This window comes from Mobula birostris, chromosome 3, assembly GCF_030028105.1.
Source record: "Mobula birostris isolate sMobBir1 chromosome 3, sMobBir1.hap1, whole genome shotgun sequence".
NCBI lineage: Eukaryota > Metazoa > Chordata > Chondrichthyes > Myliobatiformes > Myliobatidae > Mobula > Mobula birostris.
Window position 1 is genome coordinate 79,634,077 of NC_092372.1, and position 26,278 is coordinate 79,660,354.

Below are 26,278 nucleotides of genomic sequence, written 5' to 3' on the forward strand. Positions count from 1 at the left end.
TGAGGAAAGGTGCAGCCAACTCATATCGCCAAATCATATCGTTTCCTCGCGGCCCGGTAGCACATGCTTTGCGGCACAGTGGTTGGGGACCACTGCTTTAGGAGATCCCAAAATTGTAAAATCTGTTTTAGAAACACAAGAAAGCCTCTGTAAAACCAGAACATGCATTCATTTTTCCAGACTGACCCTGGTGGTGCAGAATTTTACATAATTTAACAAAACTCAAGTGAATTAATAAATAAGTAAAACTACAGTACTCAGTTCAGTATCATAATGCTTCAATTTATTTTTTTAATACATTCAAGAAATTCCCAATAACCCAACCACCCTAATTAAATTCAGATGAATTTGTTTCCACAGTTGGTCTGCAATAATAAATCTTGAATTAAAAGATCAGTATTTTGCCAAGTCCACTGTTACCACTGCCAGGTGAGATCGAGGGAAAACCCCTAATGCTGATCTTTACAGGCTCATGGAAATCTTCCGCAAAGTCCATGTTCTTCAGAGTTCAAAGACAAGTCATGAGCAAAAGCTCTGAGGTTGCCAGGCATATTTAATCATCTGTACAGCAGCTTTGTAAAACATTTAAGAAATGTGACTTGCAAGAAAAAGGCATCACTTTCTTTCTTGTAGAAATGCTTTTGTTTTTAAATCACTAAAAATTGGAATCCTTAAAAATCCTACTAAAGCTCTAGTTGTAACAGTAAAAACATAGATTCTTCTGCAATAATGTCTCTACAAACTTTATACACTGTTTCTATAATTAGAGACATCTTCCTGATCAGGAAGGTAATAGTGCAAGATTCAGTTCTACATCTGTAATTTGGCCAAAGAGCGTAGGACTCCATGTAACATCTAAATGCAGCTTTTGTAAACAGATGTTACGGTGACTTGAGATTCACCATCATCACCCTTTCGCTCTAATCACTTTGATGATATTTTCTTGAAGATCTTTTTTAACTTGGAGGATTTTTTTACTCTGTCGGTACTGTGGAGATCTTGGGATGCTGTTTGCGCTTTAGATGCACTTTTCAAATCCTTCAGTGCCCTGTTTTCACTCTGGGTGTCAAACTCCAAGATGCGTCGATCTTGTGCTATTGATAGGTGTCCCATGCTGCACGATTTCTCAAGACCATTCTGAAGGGGCCTGGTGGCCTTCAAAGGGCTCAGAATCAGACTTCTGGTGTCTGCTGAGCCCAGCGAATCTGGTGTTACAGTTAACTGCTCATGTGCCACTGGTGAATCAGCAGTCAAAAGGTCATCTAAGGAGTTCTTCGACATGCTGAACGAATGACTACTGGCAGCCTCACAGTTTGACAAGTTAAACAGTTTCTTTCCATTCAATGATCCAAAAGAGGAGTCACAGTCTGAAGCGGTCTCCTGCATCTCCCTGTGTAACAAAAGGCAACAAATATGCAAGTTAACACTTTTTTTATTAACAGTAGGTAGGCAAAAGTTGGGCTGATTTTCCAAACGTCTGCGCTAAGTAAACAGCAACTTGTTTTTATTTAGTCTATTTAAGGAAAGGGACTGTTCCTCAGATGTACAAGCGAAGATACACTAAACTTGGACTGGTTCTTTAAAAACATAGAAAATGGTACTCATCACTCCTGGAGTGTTAATAAAGCTAAATGGTGTTTACCTATGTTTACAGACATTTCTTAATTGAAATGTCAATGTTCCCAGTTCACCCATACAATGTTGCTTAACAAAATAAACAATTGGAAGTGGTGAGGTAGTAATCAGCAGAGTAATTTCCACTCAGCTCTTTCCATTACACCTCATTTTTGGAGTAATTCTTATCAGCCAATGGTTAGGGGCTTGTGCACAACAAGACTGACAGGCAAAGCTAAGAATTGGGGCAAAATCCGAATTTTGCTCCAATTCGGGTGAACAGTTCCACCATTTTAATTGTGATAGCAAGCATGGATTGTCCACATTTTCACAGTTTAGGACAAATAATCATTATGAAGTCTGTTAGTATCAAGTCCAAATTTCTCTCATAGCTGTGAAAATATTGAACAATCCTCCGTAGAATAAATGTTATTTAATTTGGTTAAGTTCATTCAATAGCACACAATAATTTGTTTACCACTTCTTGTCAGCTGTGAAGAATATGGCATCTTCTTCTTCTTCTTCACTACGGTAAAGGTTGACGTTGCTATTCATTGCCAAGATGTCAGGACTGGAGGAAGATGAAACGCCAGACTGAACCATAATGGGCCGTCGATAGCGACCTTGGTTACTGTTTTTTACCAAGTTGTAATTGAGTTTCCCTTGACCTACTGCTGCAAAGCACATACACAAAATCAAAGAATAGGAAAGCAGGGATTTCAATACATGATCTAAAATACAATTCACAAATATTCACTAGAACTTGCAAGGCTAAAATAGATTGTATAAACTCGCATTCCCATGACTGCAGCTGATTTGCCTGGGGACGTATCAATTTCATGCAAACTGTTAAACAACTTACTCAGCATATAGATATGGAAAAATATTATAATGGTGGGGGATTCAACTGCTAGCAGACATAATCTTAGCATCAAAGGTCAGAACTATCAATTTTGATGAATAATCTTCAATACCATACCCATAATAGGTGTTGCATGATATACAAGAATTTCAATTTTATTTCAGATTTTCAGGATCCAAAGTGTTTTCATTTTGTATCTTAAAATTAGAGCCTACTGACTAAGTGAAATAGAAAGCACTTTCTTGGCATACAAGGACATAGTAATCTGGAATTCTCACTCCAAAAATGCTGCAATTACTTTGAATCCTTCAAGACTGATCAGCAAAGTTTTGTTGAGTAGGGACAACACAGTTAAGAAAGCTAAGGCAGGTTAATGGATTTTAGGATAGAGATTAATTTAAATGAGTGATATACAAGGCTGGAGGGCTAAATTAACTTAATTCCACTTATTCTCTGATCTTATGGAGGACTAGATTCAGCCCACCCCCAAGAGTCAAATGGTGAAATTTAGTAAGGCTTTAGCCGCAAATAGGTCTCAACTGTTGTACTACTTTGTCCTGCCCTAAAATACACTAACAGCTTTCCATTGAAGGCAAAGGTATGGGCAGGAACTCAACCACCAAATTTCAAAGTGCTTTAAGTTTAAATGTCTCTGACACATGAGGAAGCTATCAAAATAATCAGAAACATTAAAATTAATGAATAAAATTAAATAAGTAGTAACTGAATTTACTCTGTTTAAAGGAATTTAAAAAGACTCTGTTTAAAGGAATGTGGATTCTGACCCTATACCAGGTCTGACTGACATGGGATCATGGGTTCACAGAGGCCAATTGTCCAGTGTAATGCAGGGACTGGGCAGAGTGACACGTGCACTAGCAGGGCTTCTACAGTACAGGACAAAGTTGTTTTCAAGTGGCTGAACACCAAAAGTTCACAAGGTGGATGTCGTAAGTTACGGGTACTGGGAGAGGTTGATGGAGCCACAGCTCTAACCAGCTTTGGGTGAACAAATAACAGAGTTTGTAGTACAAATTACAAACTAATATGATGGACCGAATATCCAGGCTTTGGGCCTACGCTGGAGATTTGGATCATAGGACTCAATTTGGTTCGGAATGCTGTTGGTGTTGCTCGCTTCTATTGTACGCATGATTTGTTTTTTTCTCTCTGTGGGCACTGGGGGTTGGTCTTTTTTAAATTGGTTTCTTCCAGGTTCCTTGCTTTGCGACTGCCCGTAAGTAAACAAATCTCAAGGATGTATTATTTACACCTTCTTTGATAATAAATGCACTTTGAATCTTGAATCTACCTGAGATACTGCAGAAGAGAAAATGGTCTTTGGTTACAGGTACTAAATAGCAGTGGCAGCTGTCATTTCTGCTCACATCTCAACATTTAGATCCATTGAAATTAAGCTACTGAACAAAGACAAATTTCTCTCTGTAATGAGGATCCTTCAGTCCGATGGGTTAAAGAAATATGCCTGCCACATCCTATGGAAAGACAGCATCTCTAATCACTATGCTGACACACAGGGATGATGTAACATTGGCATAGCTGGTAGAGCCAGTGACACGGACTGAATTCTAACGTGTGGAATTTATACCTTCTCCCTCTGACTGCATTGGTTTTCACTGAGAGCTCTAGTTTACTTTTTTAATTTAGAGATTTATTTTATTTTATTTTTTGTAATGCAGAATAGATCCTCCCAGCCCTTCGAGCTGCACCACTAAGCAACTCCTAATTTAACCCTAGCTTAATCACGGGACAATTGAGAGTGTCCAGTCAACCTACCAACTGGTAGGTCCTTGGACTGTGGGGAGAAACCGGAGGACCCAGAGAAAACCCACACATCTGTGGGGAGAACGGAGAGACTCCTTACAGATGATGCCGGGACTGAACTCGGAACTCTAATACCCCAAGCTGTAATAGTGTCATGCTAACTGCTACACTTCCGGATCTTCCCACATCCCGAAGGTGTGTTAGTTGGCCAGTGTAAATTGCCCCTGCTGTGGGTAGAATATTTGAAGGCAGGGAGAATAAAAAAACTGGGATTATTGTAGAATTAGTGTGAGTGAATGGTCAATAGTTAGTATGAACTCATTGGGCAGGCATTTGTATAATTAGTAGTCAGGCCTTTTGTCCAAGCTAATAATGAAATTTGGGACACAATATTCCAGCCAGGAACTTTTGAGTTTAACCAAAAAGCTTTCATCTAGCATTGTGCTTCAAATGTCAGCGTCTTCTGCTCTGCATGTCCTGAAATGTAAAATGTCAGGTATTCAACTGCCTCAAATACCTTGGGAAGTAGATTGGAAACCTATAGCATCTGGCTAGCTCCTTCCTGTTCCTTGGCTGAATGCAAAGCTCTAATAATGGGAGGATTGCAGTCTCAGATGCTCCCCCACCCCCGCCCCCGCCGTCGGGAAATGAGATTTGGAACTTACGGTGAAATTGTGGAATAATAGGCGGTGTGTCTTCATCCAGATCATCCACCCCACCAGCTATTGGGAATGGTGGGACAGAGGTGCGTGGCATGACCACCCAGCTGTGATCAGAGTATAACACAGAGGTGAGGCTTGATATTCCAACATTATGCATGATGGGAAAGCCACAAATCTTTTCTATCTGTTGCCAGCGATGTAGTCGCTCACGCAGTGCTACTGTCACCTCAGATAAAGCTTGCCTGAAATAGTTGGAAAAGAAGCAAGAATTGTAAGTTGCCTGATTTGAACAACTTTTAATACTCTCTTGAAACTGCCTTCTTTTTCTTTCAAACTGCATGGTTTCCAATGATTTTAATCCACTGAGTACCAATGACCTTTGGAATAAAGTCTGACCCCACAACTACTGCTGAAGAAGAAAAAAATCCAGATGTCTATATTAAAGTAACTGAATTTACATTTTTCCTAACTTCCAGGTTGAATATCCCAGCTGAAGAAAACAGCTACCTGTATTAATAACCACTGTAAAAGAAAAAGGGTTCTGTAGCATTCCTCAGAGAAGAAATCCACCAAATGATAGCTGGTGTTTGTGTGACTGTAGAACCCCAGCAATGACATTAACTTGGAAGTTGCATGGCAAACTACTTCATGTACCAAACTACTACTATAATGAACAATGTGGAATAAAACAATACGACCAACCAGACACACAAGCAGACCTGTCTTTGTTAGTCCTAATTAACACTAACATCTGGAAATTTGCCCCCAGAACCACAAACCGATCAAGCCCATGATGGTTATGCTCATAGAAACAGGTGTTTCAGTCAATGTCCCACCATCTTCTATCAGTGTCGTAATGGCAGTGGCATGGACGTTACTGAATTGTTACTCTGTCAAGTGAATGGTCCATTATTGGCTCCTTTTCAAGCAAAAAGCTTTAGTTTTTAATCTAACTCCATGTTTACAGTATTTATCAATTCATGTAGCAAAGGATACAAATCTCAACAACTTTGTAAACTAACTGCACCACTAGCCAATTAACTCCCACTTAGGTACAACAATGAAATCTCCCCAAAAAGTGAAAAGTTACTCTGGCATGTCCTTTTCACAAATCTAAACTGGCCGAAATGCACCCCATCAGCCTCTAATTCTCAATCATTTATGAAGTGCTAGAAGTCCCTGCCATTTCTAGCAATGATAACTACAATTTCAGTTGTCCAGTTCAAATTCTGCCATTTCATCTTGGTCCTACCATGGATGAAGATCTGAATTCCAGAGATAGTGTGAGTGCAAATAGGGATGTTTGATTGACTTTAATATCAAAGAATCTTAGTAAAGCTGAAGTCTATGGAAACCAGGGGGAAGGAAAAAATTTCCGTAGGAACAGAACCGAGAACAAAGGATGATTATTGAGTTGCCACAGGTCAATGTTTCAGCCTCAGGACTTTATAGCAAAAGTTAACTAAGAGAGTATCTGAGATTCAATCATCTTAAGCTGCAGTATTAATGAGCCATCCACATCACATGCTCAACTGTGGGAAGGTGTTACATTCACAGTGTTCTATTCACAGTGGTAAAGCAGTTCCAGGTAACCACTGCACGACATCCTGGCATAAGCTGGTACACATGAAGCAGTAACATTTGTACAATCAGCCAATCATTGCCTCAAACAAATACCTCTGCTTGACAATCAACTACAATACCCACTAATCAATATCCCACCATCAATAGCTTCTAAGATTTTTACCACGTTTAGTACACATTCCACTACCACCAATATAATATTCCTCTGTATTATCCAGAAAAAGCAGTGCTCCATCCGCCATCTTGCAGTGATGTCCTTGGGCTAGGAATGACTGATTTCCAATATTGCCGTCCATCCTCCTTTTGTGCAACCATTTGACTGTTTTCCCATTGAACGCTACTGCCTCCAATATAACCCTTAATACCATACTCTTCCCAATGCTTCAATGGCATGAATTTTCTCCTCCTGTCTTTGGAGATATAATGATGTCTGGAATCAAGCTGACTAGATGAAACCAAAACTCTGCATGGTTAGAGTTAACCAGAGAGCAGGTGCTGTTTGATAGCATTGTTAAAGATGTTCCCATCATTGTGCCGAAGACTGAGTCAACTGACTGGGCAGTAGTCAGATGGACTGGATTGTGTACAGCCACATACCTTGGCAATGTGCCACACTGTCAATGCCAGAGCTGCTTCTATACTTATCTAAAGAAGCAGCTAGCCCTGGAGTACAAGTTTTCAGAATAACAGCTGGGATTTGTCTGTTCCGGAGTCTTTGATATATCAAATGCTCTCAGCTATTTCTGATATCTCATGAAATAAATTGAATTGGCTGTAAATTGGGTTGAAATATTAGCTCTGTTTCTCTTCTCACAGGCTGACCTGCAGAGTATTTAACACATCTTCTGATTTAATTCACTGAATTTGTTCATAACAATAGATCAAAAGTAGTGAATCAACTTTATTCTTTCTCAAATAGTTTTTCCAGGAAAGAAATACTACAATACACCACTAACACTGTTCTCTGCATGAAAGCAATTACTGAGTAAATATTTGAAAAAAAAGAATCAAATTATTAGTGAGTCACAATGGTAGGAAACTAACTTTGCAGAACACACAACAACAAAAATCATGTTGCAATATCAGAGCAGCAAAGAGATTCAAGAGAGGAGACACAAACACGAGGAATTCTGCAGATGCTGGAAATTCAAGCAACACACATCAAAGTTGCTGGTGAACGCAGCAGGAGTTAGTCCTGACGAAGGGTCTCGGCCTGAAACGTCGACTGTACCTCTTCCTAGAGATGCTGCCTGGCCTGCTGCGTTCACCAGCAACTTTGATGTGTGTTGCAATAGAGGACACAACTGGATCTGAAATGATCTAATTTTGTTAATTCACCAACACTCTATTCTCCCTATCTCATGAGGTCTACGAAGGGATGATACTGATGGTTTTCCACAACTATTAGCCTGCAAGTCACTCATGTCTGTTTTCAACGTTAACGTTATGTCAACTTGTGAAGTTCCAAATGAAGAAGCCACCTACAAATAAAACCCATAGTTTTGGAGACAGTTTCAAAAACTTCCTTCCCTAATATCTTGATTCACTTTGTCATTTTTTAAATGAACAATTTAAAATCTCTCTTAATACCTTGGCCTCCTAATTTGATTTTAAAATACTTACTTTTGTTCTGTTTTATCAACATAAATAAAAGGCCAATGCAGGTGTGCTACAGCCTTTGAGAAAAAGTGAAAGATGATTGCCAATTCTAGCTTAGGTACAAGGCCTACAGCTGATAGTTGACAGCGTGACTGTACAGTGCAGTAAAATATATTTTGTGAAGGGTCAAACCATTATTAGCAGAGCACAATGAACAGCTCAGCTCTGTCCTGCAGGAAACGAAGGCACAGTGAAAAGCTGCTTCATCTAAAGAAAAATGCAAAGCTAGGCAATGCCTAAAACACACCTTAATACAGTTTTACAGCATTTTGCAAACTACTGACAACTCCATTTTCACATGGAAGTAGATTGCTTTCCTAGAAAAATGGTCCATAATCACAATTTTCCAAACATGAAGCCACAATATCCACAGACCCATCAAGAAATGCAAGCTGTAAAAAAAAAATTGTATTTTTCTCTTTACTTCCCCACACATCTCAATTTTCTGAGTAGTGGTTTGTGAATTCCATAAAGGACAATGTGGAGATTGTCTATATTTAATATATTATTTAATAATGGCATGGGAATCAATAGAACCCAAGAGGCAGAAATTGGATGCACATACCAAAGCAGGTAGCAATCCTTCAAGACACAAGATCAAGAAGATTTTAATTCTTAAGCCTTATTTGAATGCACCAAAGATGATAAACACAAGTCATTGTTGGGAGTGACATCAATGCCAGTGGCCACCATCAGTACGTATTTTTAAGTGAGGATGAAGTAAACAATTGCCATTCAGCAGAGAGAACCAGAATAAAAGATATCTCAGGACATCAATTTCTCTTGGACAACAAGAACTTTGACTAAAAAAAATATACAAGCTTACTGTGACTCCTTTTAGCTTGCAGCATGCATGCCTTCTAAATGGAGAATCTCAAATACTGTTTTGCTTCTGACAGTAAGGTCTAAATTTCAATTTCAGCTACCTACAGCAGACTCCAAAGGAAGCAAAGATAAAATCTTGCCAACCTAAACCTTGCAGCTTCATGCCAATAAGTGAAATCAGATCAGTTTGATCTCTCACATACTTGGATCTGGTTGAGGAAGTGATGTCAAAAATCAACTGTGGCTTTGTTTCAACTCCTTCCTCTGATCGCGTATCCTACTGATGCACATTGTTCCTCTTATCCCAAGTCTTTTCCAATAAATTGTATATTTAAGTCCTCCAACTTTACTTATTTACCCTGTTCCGGACTTTACCTATATCCACATTTATGTCCATCCTTAATCTGAAATACCATTAAATTCCCCCTTCATTTTTTTGTTCAAACATTGTGCAACTTTTCTTGCTTGTATTTCTTCAGAAAAGGTAATAAACCAGTGAAAATGTACTAGGCATTTTCAATTGGTTCAACATCATCCCTAAAACATAGAAATCAGAACACATTTAATATTTACATAGATTTAACAATACAATTTGACACATTTTATGCCTTTTGCTGTTAGTCCCAATCTTATACTCAATTTATCATAAAATCTACATTCTATTAAAAAAACCTGCTGTGTATTTATATATTTTAGTATACTTTCAAAGCCACTTGCCCTTCCACATCAATCTGCATTCCCCCAGTTAAATAACTCTTTTATATATACATAAACTGTCAATTAATGCTGATTTTGATCCTTATCCTCAGGATCATTTCTAGGAGAAAGTAAAACTCATCTGTGAGCTTGATAAAGTGAACCTTCAAGATACAATGGGATCAGTTGAACTCTACCAGACCCATTACCAAAGGAAACACATCTTGGATTCTTGGTTGTTCTGCAACTAGTGTTTATGAATAATTGGACATTTTAATCTTGTTCCATACGCCCAACAATACTTACATTGAGGACATTCAGATCTTTTTAATCACCATTCTTGCATCATTGCAGAAAAATACAATATTGTGCCATACTCAACAAATCCACAAACTTCATCATTCAGGAGCCTACCAGCATGACCGATTGCATCACCGACATAAGGCTGTGCGCTTGGAACAGGTGAGCAAACAAAAAAAAAACTTACTTTGCTGCCAGGATTTTGTGATCAACCTCATCCAGGGAGGAACTGTGGGCTACGTGGAATGTTCCAAAGACAGTGCTGCGTTTCTTCTTGATCCTCTCTGCCTAAAAGCAGCAGGAAAACGTTAGTGGTTCTGATAAGGCAAGGTAGATTTAATTTACTTTTGCTGTTAGAAGCAGATGTTCTAAGAACAATAATAATGCATTAACTGCACAGGTTTTTCTTGAAAAATGTTATATCTTGTTATGAAAAATAGGCCTTTAGTCTACCTTCCTCTTTCATCAAAATAAAGGTTATTTTTACTGAGCTGGCTTTACAATGTTTTCTTGTCTCTTTTCAATTATATTTTGCATTGTCTGCTTTAAGAAAACAGTTAAGTTCAACATAGGTTTAAATATACCTCCTCCTTTACACCATTGAGTTGTAGCTCGGCACTCTGTTTCTTAATGTTGTAATACTGAACCTCCACTTCATGAGTAAGCTGCAACCACTTCTGGAGGGGTTCTGGCATTGTCAAGTCACTGCGATTTTCCAGCTCCTTCTCTGCATTCTTCAGGGCCATACGAACCTACAAATCATACATTAAAGGTAGTCACATTCATGGGTAGCACAAATGGTAATTGAGCCAGTGACCACTATAAACTTTATTGCTTTGTTCCCATTCCCTTTCAGCAGCTATTCATTAACCTTGACAACCAACACAAATGTGAAAGTCACAGTACATTAAAACTGCTTAAAGAGTCTGACATGGAAGGAGTAGAGCCATGAGATTTATTGAGGTGAAAAGTAAACACTTTCTCTTAGTTTTTGTTTGGCAGGAGATACAGTTGTGAATAGAAATCTGAGCAATGTTGACAGAAGTGACTCAGAAATTTTTTGAGGATTTAGAACTTAATAATACTTTTAAACATAGCACTTAGAGAAAGAATACTTTCTTTGATGGGAATTCATGATTCAGAGGTCATTAATTTTAAACAGCCAGATAGAATGAGGAAAGTATTAAAGGAATCTATTTTTGCAGAGCTGCACAACAGCATAGATATATTGCCATAACAGGGGTGGCAACGTTTTTGAAAGTGTGTGCCAAACTGGTGATAATCTTCTAAAAAAATTCTCACCTCTGCCATGGTAATGTTGAGCAGAGAAATTACTCAATTGATTAATGTATTAGTTAAATCAATTATGAATTTTTTTAAAGAGAAAGGATGTTTTGTTGTTAATTTATATGTATTAATATTTTACTATTAATAAAAGTGCAACAAACACATGTTGAAATAAGTGAAGCATTTTAGAAAACCAGTTCAAAAATTAATATTAATCTTTAAAGTACAATTGAAGATATCATTTATAAATAGTATTGTTATTGCACCTCGTATATAACATATGAAATGTGAATGTGAAATTATAAACTTTGCATATTCATAAAGATTAAGGACAGGAAAATAAACACACCTTACTCTCAGTGAGAATTTTGTTGCTGCACTAACAATGGCAGATATTTTATATAAAGCTTGTATTTAGTTGTTTTGAGAGCTCAGCACGAAGCACTAGTTTCAACACGGGCCAACCAAGATTGCTCAGTTAAAAATTTCAGGAATGGAATTCAGGAATTTTATATCTCACTATCTGGATTTTGATATTTTGATGCAGTCACTAACTCATCTCTTAAATCAACAGATTTTTGCCTCCAAATTGAACTGTTTTTAAAATCAATTAATAACATTTCAAAATTATTTCCAAATTCAGTTTGTTTAATGTTATTCTGCTCGCATACTTTATGAATTTTGCACTTTCTTCAAACGGCCTGAACTTAGTGAACCTTAAAGAAAATTGTTCAGTCATTGAACGACGCTCAAAGATTGCACTGGAAGGCACTGAATGTGTCTGTCTTTCAGGGAATTTCAATAGCTGTCATGCATTTTTTTAGGGCTGCGAAATACTTAAAAGTGCCATTTTTGGGATCATATTTAAATAATTCCAGTTTGATTTAAAGGATGTTATATTATCAAACATAACATCAAGTGTTTTGCCAGATCCCTGTAACTTATTGTTCAAGTCATTCAAACATGAGGAAAAATTTGCAAAAAACCATCAATCTACAAGTTCACACAATAGAATTCTTCAAAAGAAAATTTTTGTTTATCAGAAACAGACAAATTTCATTCAAACACACAACAAATCTTTTAAAAGCCAGAAAGCTAACAAACATTGCCCAAAAAAATAAATATTCATGGCGACTCTAAACCATATACATTATTTGCAGGTATAAGTCCAGACCATAAGACAGGAGCAGAATTAGGCTATTCAGCCTGTAGAGACTGCTCCGCCATTCCATCATGGCTGATCCTGGATCCCACTCAACCACATGCACCTGGCTTCTCGCTAGATCCTTTGATACCTTGACTGATCAGGAAATGATCAACCTCTGCCTTAAGTGTAACTACAGACTTGGCCTCCACTGCAGTCTATGGCAGAGCACGCCACAGGTTCACTACTTTCTTACTAAAAAAATTCTTTCTCACTTCTGTTCTAAAAGGACACCCCTCAGTTTTGAGGCTGTACCCTCTGGTTCTGGAAACCCCCACCAAAGGAAACATTCTCTCCACATCCACTCTATCCAGCCCTTTCAACATTCAGTAGGATTCAATGAGATCCCCCGGCTATCCTCTAAATTCCGGTGAGTATCACTGAATATCCAGTGTTCACTCATAAACAAAAGAAGTAAAAATATAAGCAGAACAAAGCCAAAGCCAGTTGGCCCAGCTATTAACCATCCAACTAATGATAGGTATGCCAGGTCAGCGAGGATTTTAAAATGTATCATCCAATGTCACATGCTCTTGCAACAGTCTAGTTGGTGACAAGCTGGCGTGAAAACATCTCACTGCTCTCAGCTTGTAACATTTGTTGGTTCATTTGATAGTAAAATAAACATTGTTTTTTAAATTATGGATGGTGTTTAAAGAACCGAGGGGCAGCCCTGCATGCTAACAAAAACTTCTGCGTGCGCCATCGGTTCACCATCCCTCCATAGGAAATGACTGAAGCACAGCCTGCTTTATGCTATTTTACATAAAAAATGAACAATTATTCAAAACAGTGAAAGGAACAAGTCCACAAAGTGGGATTGTTTAGATTTAGCAATGAGCAGGTGAACACAATTAGATAGATGGTAAATTTCTGCAAGTCACTTTTTGGATAGAATTCACAGGTAATTCGTAATCATGGCATAATCATTGCACCTCATGACAGGATTTCTGGATCCATAGTTCTAGCTCATTTTAGCATTGTTCCTCACTACAAGCAAAGATTCAGTGAAATCACCCAATATTCACTATAACCAGCTCCACTATCATATTCTCCTCTATTTACATGAATACATAGATATTAATGTGAACACTATTTTCTTAATAGGGAGTAAATTCAGAAATCAGAGGTGAAAAGAGATTTAGGAGTCCTTGTGCAGGATTCCCTAAAGGTTAACTTATAGGTTGAGCCGGTGGTGAGGAAGGCAAATGCAACTATAAAAGCAAGGATATAATGCTGAGGCTTTACAAAGTCCTGGTGAGGCCTCACTCAGTATTGCGAGCAGTTTTAGGCCCCTTGTCTTAGAAAGGATGTGCTGGCACAGGAGAGGGTTCAAAGGAGGTTCACAAAAATCATTCCAGATTTGAAAGGCTTGTCGTATGAAGAGCATTTGATAACTCTGAGCCTGTATTCACCAGTGTTCAGAAGAATGAGGGTGATCTTATTGAAACCTATTGAATGTTGAAAGGCCTCGATAGAGTGGATGTTTCCCACAGTAGGGGAGTCTAGGACCAGAGGGCACGGCCTCGGAATAGAATGACATTCCTTTAGAAGAGAGATAAGGAGTAATTTCCTTAGCTAGAGGGTGGTGAATCTGTGGAATTCATTGTCACAGATGGCTGTGGAGGCCAAGCCGTTGGGTGTATTTAAAGTGGAGATTGATAGGTTCTTGATTAGTAAGGGTGTCCAAGTTATTGGGGGGGGGTGCGAATGGCAGGAGAATGGTGTTAAGAGGTATAATAAATCAACCATGAGTGAATGGTGGAGCAGACTCAACGGGCTGAATTCTGCTCCCGTGTCTTATGGTCTTATAGTATTATTGGAAGGACTACATCCTTTAAAAGCTTTAGGTTACTTTTTGACAAACTGCAAGCTCCTGGGCTTATCAGAGTAACAAGTGTGTCAAAGCAAATGTTTTATTAAAGCAAAATACACTTCGATATAGGGCACTTCAAAATTGAATACACAACAATGAAAACTGACAAGACAAAGAAATAATTGATGCTGTTATCACCAGCAAAACATACCCTCAAAGCATCAATTCAAAGAAACGTAGTAGTGAGACAAAAATTCAGCTAGGTATACATTATTCATATTTTCTACTATTGATTAAACTGGTTACTCTGCTGGTTAATACAGCCCACACTATATGATTATAATATAATTATAAATTATAAAATATAATTTATAATTGTACTTTCTAATTAGCATTTTAGATTTCTGCTTCATATAAAATGCATTTCACATGGATTCTTATCTTAAGCCACTTAGCATTACCAGTCTGTAATGATGAAATTTATTCCCAGCCATTGAACAGAAAGACGAGCTAAAAGAAATGACCATCAAACAATAGAGCATAATGGAACAGATCAAGCTGGGATTTGAAATGGCTTAATGAGAGAAACAGAAAACAAAAGTTTGGGGATGAACATCCCAGAGACTGTAACATGACTACTTGTGCTGAGGTGACAGCAGTTGGGGCGAAGTAGAAGCTGGAGCCAAAGAACCTAAGACTTGTATGTCAAGTCCTAGAAGCTGATAATGCTAACGTTTGTTAGAGAGAGATAAGAAAGAGCAAGTCAACAATCTTAGCACCAACATTAAATTCCAGGCAGGTAAATGGTACACAAATTTTAGTTTAAAATCTTGTCTAGTGGAATGTGTTAATTTACTAGATTAAAATCATGTAGAATATGTGCATATTTATCCAAGTTAGTATGCTGAGGATTACTTTAGAACTCACTTTCATAAAAATACAGTTATTATACACTTTGCTTTATATAATCTTCCTACTGTCACAAACTATATGCTATGTTCACATTTTAATCCTTAGCAAGCTGTAATAAAGACAGCTGTAATAAAGTACTAAAAAAACACTATATCGTTACTTCATCAAAAATTTAAACAGAACTACAAAGTTTACAATTATTTTTACAGTGCCTATCTATTAGCTTTGACTATGTGGTTAACTGATGCATATTAAATTGCATGCAAAACAATTTAAAAATAATGCCACCATTTTTGAGTGCTCTCCTATTAATTTTCTTCTTCACTTTAGTTTTTTCAACTTTGTTCTCACCTCCTTTAATTTCAAAAGAATATGATGTTATGACACCTGGGAGCAAAATCATAAAACACATTAATTGTAGCAGAAATTTGAAACTCATCGCTGTGGTGCTTGGCCATTTGTGCAAGATTTTTTTTGCAAGCGATAGGGAAGTTGGCTGGAAAGCTAACCATTTTCCTCTTTGCAGGTTAAGTACCCGACCTGCTGAGTATTTCCAGCAGAGTTAGGTTTTATTTTAGATTCCAAGAATCTACTGGGTCTTGCTGTTGGAGGTAAAACAAGACCTGTCACTGGTGGAACAGAAGGCTGAATGGCCAACTGCTCTTAATAACACTTCCTGACGGGCAGTTTAAATTCTAAACACAATATAAGAATTTTAATTGGATTGAACAGACGGAACCTGCATGTAAAAATGAAATCTCTTATGACGTAAATCAGTGGACTTTGAGAGAAGTTCTTCAGATTGGTTGAAAGTGAGATACAGCAGACTGGGAATCTGTGCTGCCCTTCAGCAGTCCTGATGAAGGGTCTCAGACCAAAATGTTGGCTCCTTAATCTCCATCATGCTGCCTGCCCTGCTGAGTTCCTCCAGCATTTTGCGTGTGTTGCTCCTGTGCAATGCAACTATTGGTTTCAATCAACAATGTGAACAATGGAATTCTGCAGAGTCAATTCCATGTAAAAGCAAAAAATTACCATACAAAATATACATTTTGGATGTTGTCCCACGATGAATTCCAACGTTTTCCAAGCACAGAACACTGCCAAAAGACTCTGAAAATTTCATTTATTTCAGATTACTTTATTTTGAATTGTATCTTTTGTGACTGGAAATGGAATAATCCAATGGAAATAACAAATTTAAAAGGAATGCAAACAATCCCATTGAGTCACATGGAACATTTTGGAGAATCTTATTTTACTACTTGTGTATGACAACACTCCTGGTTTCTCTTTATCTGCCTGGAGACTTGATTTGTGGATCAACTTCTTCAATAGAAGTGACCCCAGGCAACAAATCATGTCCAGATTTTAACATTAAATGTTCTGTTCTGCTTGGGAGTTTTAACAGAAAACTTCTTGTAACTGAATCAATCCACAGGCAGTTGGAAAACAAGATGTTGCCAGTCATGTGGCAAAGAAAATTTCATGTTCAGGAAGTAACTTTCCCTTTCTCTGCCTGAGCAGTAATCTGGTGGAGAAGGCTGCCTGCTTGTTTGGAATACACTTATTTTATTCCACAGTTACAAAGAGGTAGAGAACAGGTATCTATTGTTGAGTTTGTAATATTTCAGTAGCATTTGAGCAATATTTCAAATATATTGTATGATTAACCATTCTTGTTTAAATAATTCCTTATAGATTATATGTAAAACTAAGTGAACTGCATATGTCATGTCGCTACCACGTAATAAGTGCATTTGCTTAAAATAAAAACGAAGTCAGACTCACATTTTGGACTCCTCGTCTTTCTTTTAATTATTTTAACATTTTGAAGTTACAAAACATAACAGTGAAAACGACGTACTTTTAAAATGAACCTAAGATAACTACCTACCTGCTGAAGTGAAATGTTCGAGCTTTTAAAAAATACAGCGTGACGGTTGAGTATGGAGCTCAGAAAAGTAGAGGGCTATGGGTAACCCAAGGTAATTTCTCAGGTAAGGACATGTTCAGCACAGCTTAGTGGGCCAAAGGGCCTGTATTGTGCTGTAGGTTTTCTATGTTTCTAAAAAAAAAACCACATCATGTCTTTTTTCTTCAGAGCAGAACATATTTTTGATCAAGTAAAAAAAGAGGGAGAAAATTAAAGAATTCGCAGGTACAAAAACAGTGAGAATCGGGCGGTAGTAATCATTGAAAAAGAACAGAAATGTCTGGCCATTTGCTTACATGAAATATAACTAGATTTTGTATACTGAATAGATTGAGCAGCATTTTAAAGAAAATAGCAATGAGAAATGAGTGCCAATTTTGCTGAGTGCGTTCCATTCAAAGGCATTCAGTTTGCAAAGGAGTTTGACTCCTCCAACCGGACCAGCTGAAGCAAGCTTTGCAGATATTGTGAAAATAATGCAGGAACATTTAAAACCAAAACCACTGTCGATTGCAAAGTGCTTTAGGTTTCATAAGCAGAGTCACAAGGAAGAGGAGTCCACTTCAGCATATATAGTTGAATTGCAGATGTTGTCTGAGCATTGTCAATTCAATAATGGGCTTAATAATGCACTTAAGAGTTTGTTGAGTTTTTGGAATCTTACAAGGAAGCATTCAAAAATAGCTCCTAATGGAAGCACAACTTACATTTTAAAGGACAGTTGAAATAGCTTATTAATGGAAACAGCAGTCAAAGACACAATTGAGTTGTAGTCAGGAATTAAAGTGAGCGTAAACAAAATTGCAATGTATAAATAAAAACTAGCCTGGCCAAATAAATGGTGTTACCATTGTGGCAGGGGCTCACATACACCAGATCAAAGCAGATTTAAAGACAAAACTTGCAGAAAAAACAACAAAGTAGAACACGAACAAAGAACAAGTCAAATTGCAGTTTCAAAAAGAGCACTAATCTGCATGCTGTTGCTGAAAAATTTGACAATGATAAGAGTAACACAGGACTGGGACTTACAATGTGAAAACTAACAGTGGACAAGCAATATGGCTTGCACCAGAAGTGAACAGCAAATTAATTAAAGTGTGATTAGACACTAGTTTGGCTGTTTCAATCATTCCACAAAATGAGTCTGAACAGCATTTTAAAGATACTGAACTGAAGCCCACAGATATATCCAACTAGGAATATATACTGGAGAAAAGATAACCTCTGTGGGAATGACATTCGTAATAATGATATACAACAACCAATAAGCCACATTGGGCTTGTATGTGGTAAAAAAACAGGAGGGTCTGCATTGTGGAGGCGCAATTGGCTGAGACAACTCCAACTTGATTGGAGATCCATCCTCCATTTGCACGTTACATCCCTGTGATAGGGTCAATTGAAAGCGAATGAAGAATGCTACTGGATAATGCACAGCAGTGTTCAAGGACAGCATTGGAAAATTCAAACATATCAAAGGTATAATAGTGTTAAATAAAAATGTCAGACCCAAGTTTTGCAAAGCTCGTCTTGTTCCTTATACCATCCCTGATAAAGTAGCCACTGAGCTAGATCGCGTGGAGGCTGAAGAATTCTTGCCAAGGTTGAGTGGAGCCCATGGGCAATGCCAGGTGTTCCAGTAGCCAAGAAGACAGGATCTGTGGTGATTTTAACGACAACATCAACCCAGTACTGAAAGTAGATCAATAACCTACTGTCACTCCACTCTTTGAGAAAGGAGGAAGGCAGCAGAAAGGAAATTATAGACCAGTTAACTTGACCTCAGTGGTTGGAGAAATGTTGGGAGTCAATTGTTAACAATGAGGTGATGGAGTACTTGGTCACACAGGCCAAGATAGGACAAAGTCAGCATTGTTTCCTCAAGGGAAAATCTTGCCTGACAAACCTGTTGGAATTCTTTGAGAAGATTACAAATAGGATAGATAAAGGGGATGCAATGGATGTTGTATATTTGGACTTTCAGAAGGCCTTTGACAAGGTGCCACACATGAGGCTGCTTACCAAGTTAAGAGCCCATGGCATTATAGGAAAGTTACTGGCATACTTAGAGCATTAACTGTTTGGTAAGAAGCAGTGGGTGGGAATAAAGAATCTTTTCTGCCTGGCTGCCAGTGACGAGTGGTTTTCTGCAGGGGTCGGAGTTGGGACCACTTGTTCTTATGCTGTGTATCAATGATTTAGATGATGGAATACATGACTGGTTGCAGATGGTACAAAGATTGGTGGAGGGGCAGGTAGCGTTGAAGAAACAGATAGGATGCAAGAGGACTTAAGACAAATTAGGAGAAGGGGCAAGAAAGTGGCAAATGAAATACAAAGTTGGAAAATGCAGGCCATGCACTTTGGTAGAAGAATTAATGTGCAGACTATTTTCTAAATGTGGAGAAAATCCAAGAGTCTGAGATGCAAAGGGACTTGGGAGTCCTTGTATAGAATAACTTAAAGGCTAACTTGTAAGAAGTGCTGGTGGTGAGGAAGGCAAATGCAATGTTAACATTCATTTCAAGAGGTCTAGAATACAAGATCAGGTATGGTATGGGATGCTGAGGCCTCACCTTGCATATTGTGAACAGTTTTGAGCTCCTCAAGTCTTAAAAAGATTAGAAGATTATGGGCTCAGAGCACAATGCAACAAGTGAGTTCTTTAAACTAGGCATCACTTACTGTGGCCACACCACCAACGCACAAGAATTACACAAGCATGCTGAGAAAATTCAAACAGTGGTGGATACTCTAGGCCAAAAGACGTGTCGCAGTTGTGGTCCTTTTTAGGAATTATCAGTTATTATAACAGTTTCATGCCAAGTTTGGCTACTGTGTTCCACCACTTGAACTCATTACTGCAGGTCAGGATGAAATGGCAATGGACAAAGCAGTGTGAGGTGATTTTCAAAAAAGTAGAGGAAATGGAGACGTTTGACACTGTACTCACACAACATGATCCACAACGTCCAGTGAAGCTTGCCTGTGATGCCTCACCTTATGCAGTCATGTCATATGTTTTGAGTGATGGAAATGAATGCCCCCATAGCCTCTGCATCACATTCCCCTACCGCTGCAGAAAAAAAGAATTAAGAGAACGACTATTCATGGAAATGCTGATGGATTGTCCTGCTTACCCTTGGAAAAGAAAATACTGGAAAAATTTACAAAAAACTACACTTCTCTTGGTGTATTCTCCCTAACACAAATTAAATGTGGCATAGATGATGCAAAGCAAAACAACAAAATACCCCACACTGTTTCAGGTCTGCATGACACCCAACATGGCTGAAATATACAGCAGAAACTCCAGTTCCCTCATTTTTATCAGCACAGGGATGAACTTGCCCTTGACAGAAGCTGCCTTATGCAGAGATTGAGAGTTGTTGTGCTATCCAAGCTGAGAGCAAAAATGGGGCAGCAGGCTGAGGGTGGCAGACACCAACAGAATCAACAAACTCATTTGTAAGGCCAGTGATGTTGTGGGGATAGAACTGGACTCTCTGACGGTGGTGTCTGAAAAGAGGATGCTGTCCAAGTTGCATGCCATCTTGGTCAATGTCTCCCATCCACTACATAATGTACTGTGTGGGCACAGGAGTACATTCAGCCAGAGACTCATTCCTCCGAGATGCAGCACAGAGCGTCATAGGAAGTCATTCCTGCCTGTGGCCATCAAACTTTACAACTCCTCCCTTGGAGGGTCAGACACCCTGAGCCAATAGGCTGGTCCTGGACTTATTTCATAATTTACATATTACTATTTAACTATTTATGGTTCTATTACCACTTATTATTTATGGAGCAACTGCAACGAAAACTAATTTCCTCCGGGATTAATAAAGTATGACTATGTTGTAGGAGCTACATGTCAGTCATCCAGGCAAGGTTAAAATGAAAGCATTCTCTGGTGGCCTGGGATTGATTGGCAGATCCAGCAGCTTGCTATGGACTGTTCGGGATGCCAACAAGTTCCGAAGATGCCAAGGGCAGTGCCTCTCTATCCCTGGGAATGGCCTGCATTGGCCTGGCGGAGGATTCATTTAGATTTTGCTGGACCATTCACGGACACAAATTTCTCTATAGTAGTTGATGCAGCTACAAAGTCGCCAGAAGTGTACCTAATGACCTCCACTACAGCCTCACACAGTGATGCCTTTTCTCAAGATCTGGTGCTCCAGAACACCTAGGCAGTGACAACGGACCACAATTTGTTGTGGAATAGTTTCAGTCATTCCTAAAACTGAACGGAATAGGACATGTCAGCTCCGTACCACCCAGCTACAAATGGCTTGCAGGAAATGTCTGCCCAGAAACTAAACAGCACAATGCGAGCAATGTCAGTAGAACACACTCCACTGACACCGAAGCAGAAATTTGCCAGTTTCCTCCTCGCATATCGCAATGCAGCACACTCCACAAATAACAACTCAGCAGCCATACTGTTTCTGGGTCGGCCCTTGCATTCACACTTGGATCTCCTCAAACCCAATCTCAGAAAAAGTATGCAGGACAAACAGCTGAGACAAATTGAAGGCTTTTCAAACTAGGAGGTTTCCATCCTGGACAGGCAGTCCTGGTGAAGGACTGCAGAAGTGATCAAAAATGGGTACTCAGAAAGATTAAGGACAAAACTGGACCACCCTCCTACACATTGGAGATTGTGTCTGCTATCACCTGGAGATGACACATTGACCAGCTGAGGAGAGCAGAGTCAATGATTAGAGAAACCTGTCAGAACTCCTTCCTGCAGTCCCTGAGTCAACTCCTACATTCACCACAGAGAAGGCTCCAGAACCTGAGATTGTTTCACAGCCACAAGTCTCGCCTGCCAAGAAGCCTGATCTCACAAAAGTAAGAAAGCCTCTACAGCGATTAACTCTTTAGTCCTGAATAGGACCATTTAAAATTTATTATGCTGTCGATGTCTATGTATTATTGGGTTGTAGCTAAGCAGGGAGGAGTGTTGTGCATTCAACATTTCAGCAATCTTTAAGTAATATCGTAAATATATTGTTTGGTTAAGCATTCCTATTTGTTTAATTACTTCATTACGGGTTATATATAAGTGAATTGCATATGCCATGTCGCTACCACGAGATGTCTGCCCAACTCGCTTAAAGTAAACACAAAGTTCAACTCATATTTTGAACTCTTGCGCCTCTCTTTTAATTAAGTTAATGTTTTGGAGTTACAAAACATACCAGTACCATACAGAAAGTTACCCTGACACACAGACAGAATAAGACATGCACTGTGGTGGTTATTCTTTGCCTGCTAAATTTTGCCAATACATGTCAGTGATAATCAAGCAAGTCAAAAAAAATTCTGCTTAGGAGCAAATGACTAAACTAATTCCCTTCTATAAAACTGAAAGTTACTCTGCAATAAAAGGTACTCTGCTCTACAATAACTTTATAATAAAATGGTAAACGAGTTATAACTTGCACAGTACATCTCAGATAATTTGCAATCCAATTATTCAGAAACAACTTGATGATGTTTTCCCCATCCCCTTTAAACTCTCTGGGGCCCTGGTTCCAGCACTACTTTTAATCTCACTAAGGCTCTTTATAAACTTAACAAGGCACTGTTTTCAACTCCTTTTAAACTTACCAGGTTGCCATTCTTCCAACTGCTTTAAATCTCACTAAGGGCCTGCTCCCACACTTTCTTTACACTTCCTACACACCCTTTAAGCTCACCAAAACCCTGTTCCCTTACTCTTTTTGAATTCACAGAGATCCCCTTCCCACACTATTTAAAATCACCATAGCCGTTTCCCATGCTCTCTTTCAGCTTTCCAAGACCCCTTCTCTTTCAGCTCTCCAAGACCCCTTCCCATTCTCCTATTCAACCCAACTGAGTCCATGCTTCTTTGAAATTTATCGGGGTCCTCTTCCCATGCTCCTTTTAATCTCACTGAAAATCCTTTCCCCAAGCTCCTTTACTTTTACCCGAACTTCATTCCCATGCCCCCTTTAAACTCATCTGGTTTTATTTCCTTTGGTCTTTTAAAACTCCATCTGGTTCACAAAAAAAGAGATTATCTAATTGTGTAACATCCAAATTAAGTGAATTACAAGTGAGTTGCAGTATTAATAGGAGTAACACCCAATAGTCTGGAAAATCCAGCACCACCAAAGTGCCAAGAGTATGGAAATATCATTTTAATTGTAATTCAAGAAATGCTTCTCTCTTAGTTCTTTTAAAAAGTTGACACAAGAAGAATTAGAAGCGAGAACAAATCATCTGGCCTTTGAGTTTTCTCTGCTGGTCATCAAGTTCACAGCTGACCTAATTAGTACCATTTTCCTGTACAAACCCTTATCCCTTGATTCACTGAAAATCCAAAAATCTACCAATTATGATTTTGAAGAAGCTTCATAACTATGCCTCCACAACACCCTCCCCCCCCACCCCCGGCAGAGAATTCCACAGATTCACTACTTATTGCAGAAAGGAATTATTTGTCACCTCAGTCCAAAGTGGCCTATAGTTTATTCAAATATTCTGATCCCAAGTTCTACATTTTGCAGCCAGGAAAATATCTCCCTAAAGCCAGCCAGTTGAGACCTGGAAGCATTTCCTAATTTTTCATGAGATTACCTCCCATTCTTTTAAATTCTAGAGAGGACAAGCCAGATCCACTCAATCTCTCATCATTTCGACAAGTCTACCATTCCTGGAATCTTGTAAGAACATAAGAAATAGGAGCAGGAGTCGGCCATCTGGCCCGTCGAGCCTGCTCCGCCATTCAATAAGATCATGGCTGATCTGACCATGGACTCATCTCCACCTACCTGCCTTTTCCCCATAGCCCATAATTCCACTAATCTCTCCAGTAATTTTATTGCACTGACCATTCTTGCCGACTGCTGCTTTTGGAATATTGGATCCCTGGAATTTATTGGTTTCACCAGCTTCACAAGGTGATTTTACACTACCTTCCTTCAGTTCCTCATTCTCACTGCACTCTTAGTCCCTTGGTATTCCTGATAGCGTTTTTGTGTCTATTTCTATGATGACAGGTACAGTTGTTTAATTCCTCCATCATTTCCTTACCCTCCCAAATGATAATCACAAGCATTCAGAAGCCTCAATCGCACTGATAGTTTTGACAGCCTGCCATCAAAGGACTTCTGCGAGTCCAGCTATTTCCCTGTACTGGGGCAGCACCTGGACTATATTGGGCCATCCCAAAATGTAGGGAGTCATGGTCCCAGTACATGACACACCAGGAACCAAGATGGATCATGAAGTGACAGAAGATCTGCCCCCAACTGGATGCATATTATCACACACCATGGAAACAGGCCATTCGGTCCAATGCCTTCACTAACCAGTGGCGCACCCTTTCATATTAATCTAATCTCCCAGCACTAGGTCCATACCCCCTCTGCCTAGCAATTCAAATGCTCATGTCGACACTTCATAAATACTGTCAATGACCCAGAGTCAACCACTTTCTCAGCCAGTCAATTCCAAGTACTTACCACTCTCTGGGTAAAGAAGGCTTTCCTCATATTGCCTCTGAACCTCTTCTACTTTACCCTACACCTTTTATCTCCTGCTGAAATGGGGAAAAGTTTCCTGCAGTCTATCTTACCTATGATCCCTCATTGTTTTATATACCTCAGTTATGTGGCTTCTTAACTTCCTCCACTCCAGGGATAACAGGCCTAGTTTCTTCAGACTCTCTTCATAACTGAAATGCTCCAACCCAGGCAACATCTTGCTGAACCTCCTCTGCAACCCTTCCAGCACGATCAAATCTTTTCTATTGCATGCTGTCGAGAACAGCACTTAGTAGTCCTATTGAGGTCTGACCAAGGCTTTATAAAAATGAAGAATAGTCTCTCTACTTCTGCATTCGACACCCCGATTAATGTGCAGTATGTTATCTATCTGTATTTCCACCTCCAGGATTCCTCCATTCCTCACACTCCCCAAGACGCCACCATAACAGGTGTATATAATTTAATAACCTGTACTTCAACTTTCCTGGAACACAATGAGCCTGTGCTGCAGAGAGTTTGCATCATAAATTAGTGCATCAGATAATAAAGTTTAATAGCTGTAACTATATAAAACACAGGAATTTAAAAGTCTGTACCTGTACAAGCTCCTCCTCCGCATATTTCAGCCTGCTGAGTTCAGTCTCTGAGCCCTCTCGCAGCTCTCTCAGGCGCTGCGCCTCTCGCTTGGCATCATTTATTTCCGTTTTCATTTTTTGTTCTAAATTTTGCTTCTCCACTTCAACAGTTCTGTTCTCTTCTTGAGCTTTTTGAAGTCTTCATCAAGGCAAGAAAAAAAAGAAAAAAAAATTAAATGAAATACAGTCATTTTCATAACCAATGTTTTCGACTGACAGAGCTGTGCTTTGTGTCTGAAGGTATGGCAATGCTAGAAAGTACCTATCTGGAAGGAGATACTGTTAGCCAGAAACCAAACACTTCTATAATATCCATTTATAGAATTACAATAGTAGCTACAACTTCTTATTGCTGTGTTAGATGTGGCACATGATAATTCAGTGTTTTCTCAGCTTAATCGTCGTATGAAGTCTGACACCTCTGGACAAACCAGAGTTGTCACATTTCAGAGTGAAACACCCATGTCCAACATACCTTCTGACCTAGCCAAACACATCAGGAAGGATGTGGGTGTGTGTTGGAGAAGGGTCATACAAAATCTCAAGGCTTAAGACTTGCACCTTAAAGGTTTAAGTTGTGATAGGTGGAAAAAAAAAATCACCATTTTCTCTGGATGTCATTTACAATTATCTTTCAAAAGCAAATTCTGAAACTTTTGGTCCTGCTCATTTCACTCTGAACTCACCTCTCTTGAAATTCCATCAGGCTTTCCTCAGCTTTGTGCAGACTGTCCAGCTCTTTCATCATCTTTGTGATGTGTTCTTTGGAGTTCCTGTTCTGGGTGTATGCAAACCAACAGCCACCAATACCAACAACCATTGAAACAGCGAGAATGAAGTCCTTCAACCAATTATGACGAGGGCCTGAAAAGCAGAAATTACCTCTGTAAAGAAAATATTCAATGACCATTATGTAAAACAACATAGAAGGTTAGTTCTCCATAATGGAACATCTTTTATTAAGGTTCAATGTTG

At 38.9% G+C, this 26,278-nt stretch overlaps 1 protein-coding gene across 5 annotated transcripts in view; it reads right to left on the reverse strand.

Moving 5' to 3' along the window:
- Window positions 1–272: 272 nt before the first annotated feature.
- stim2b (stromal interaction molecule 2b) overlaps window positions 273–26,278 on the reverse strand; it is a 156,484-nt gene continuing 130,478 nt past the window's right edge. For 3 of the 5 annotated variants that reach the window (XM_072252919.1, XM_072252921.1, XM_072252922.1), the window contains 7 exons: window positions 25,990–26,167; window positions 25,265–25,442; window positions 10,572–10,739; window positions 10,175–10,275; window positions 4,927–5,165; window positions 2,093–2,288; window positions 273–1,390 (listed from right to left, as the gene is read on the reverse strand). In XM_072252919.1, coding sequence (XP_072109020.1) covers window positions 925–1,390; window positions 2,093–2,288; window positions 4,927–5,165; window positions 10,175–10,275; window positions 10,572–10,739; window positions 25,265–25,442; window positions 25,990–26,167 — 1,526 coding nt within the window. In that variant the 3' untranslated portion in view covers window positions 273–924. Of the gene's footprint in view, window positions 1,391–2,092; window positions 2,289–4,926; window positions 5,166–10,174; window positions 10,305–10,571; window positions 10,740–25,264; window positions 25,443–25,989; window positions 26,168–26,278 lie in introns of those variants that run through there. The other 2 variants (XM_072252920.1, XM_072252923.1) reach the window with 2 other exon arrangements.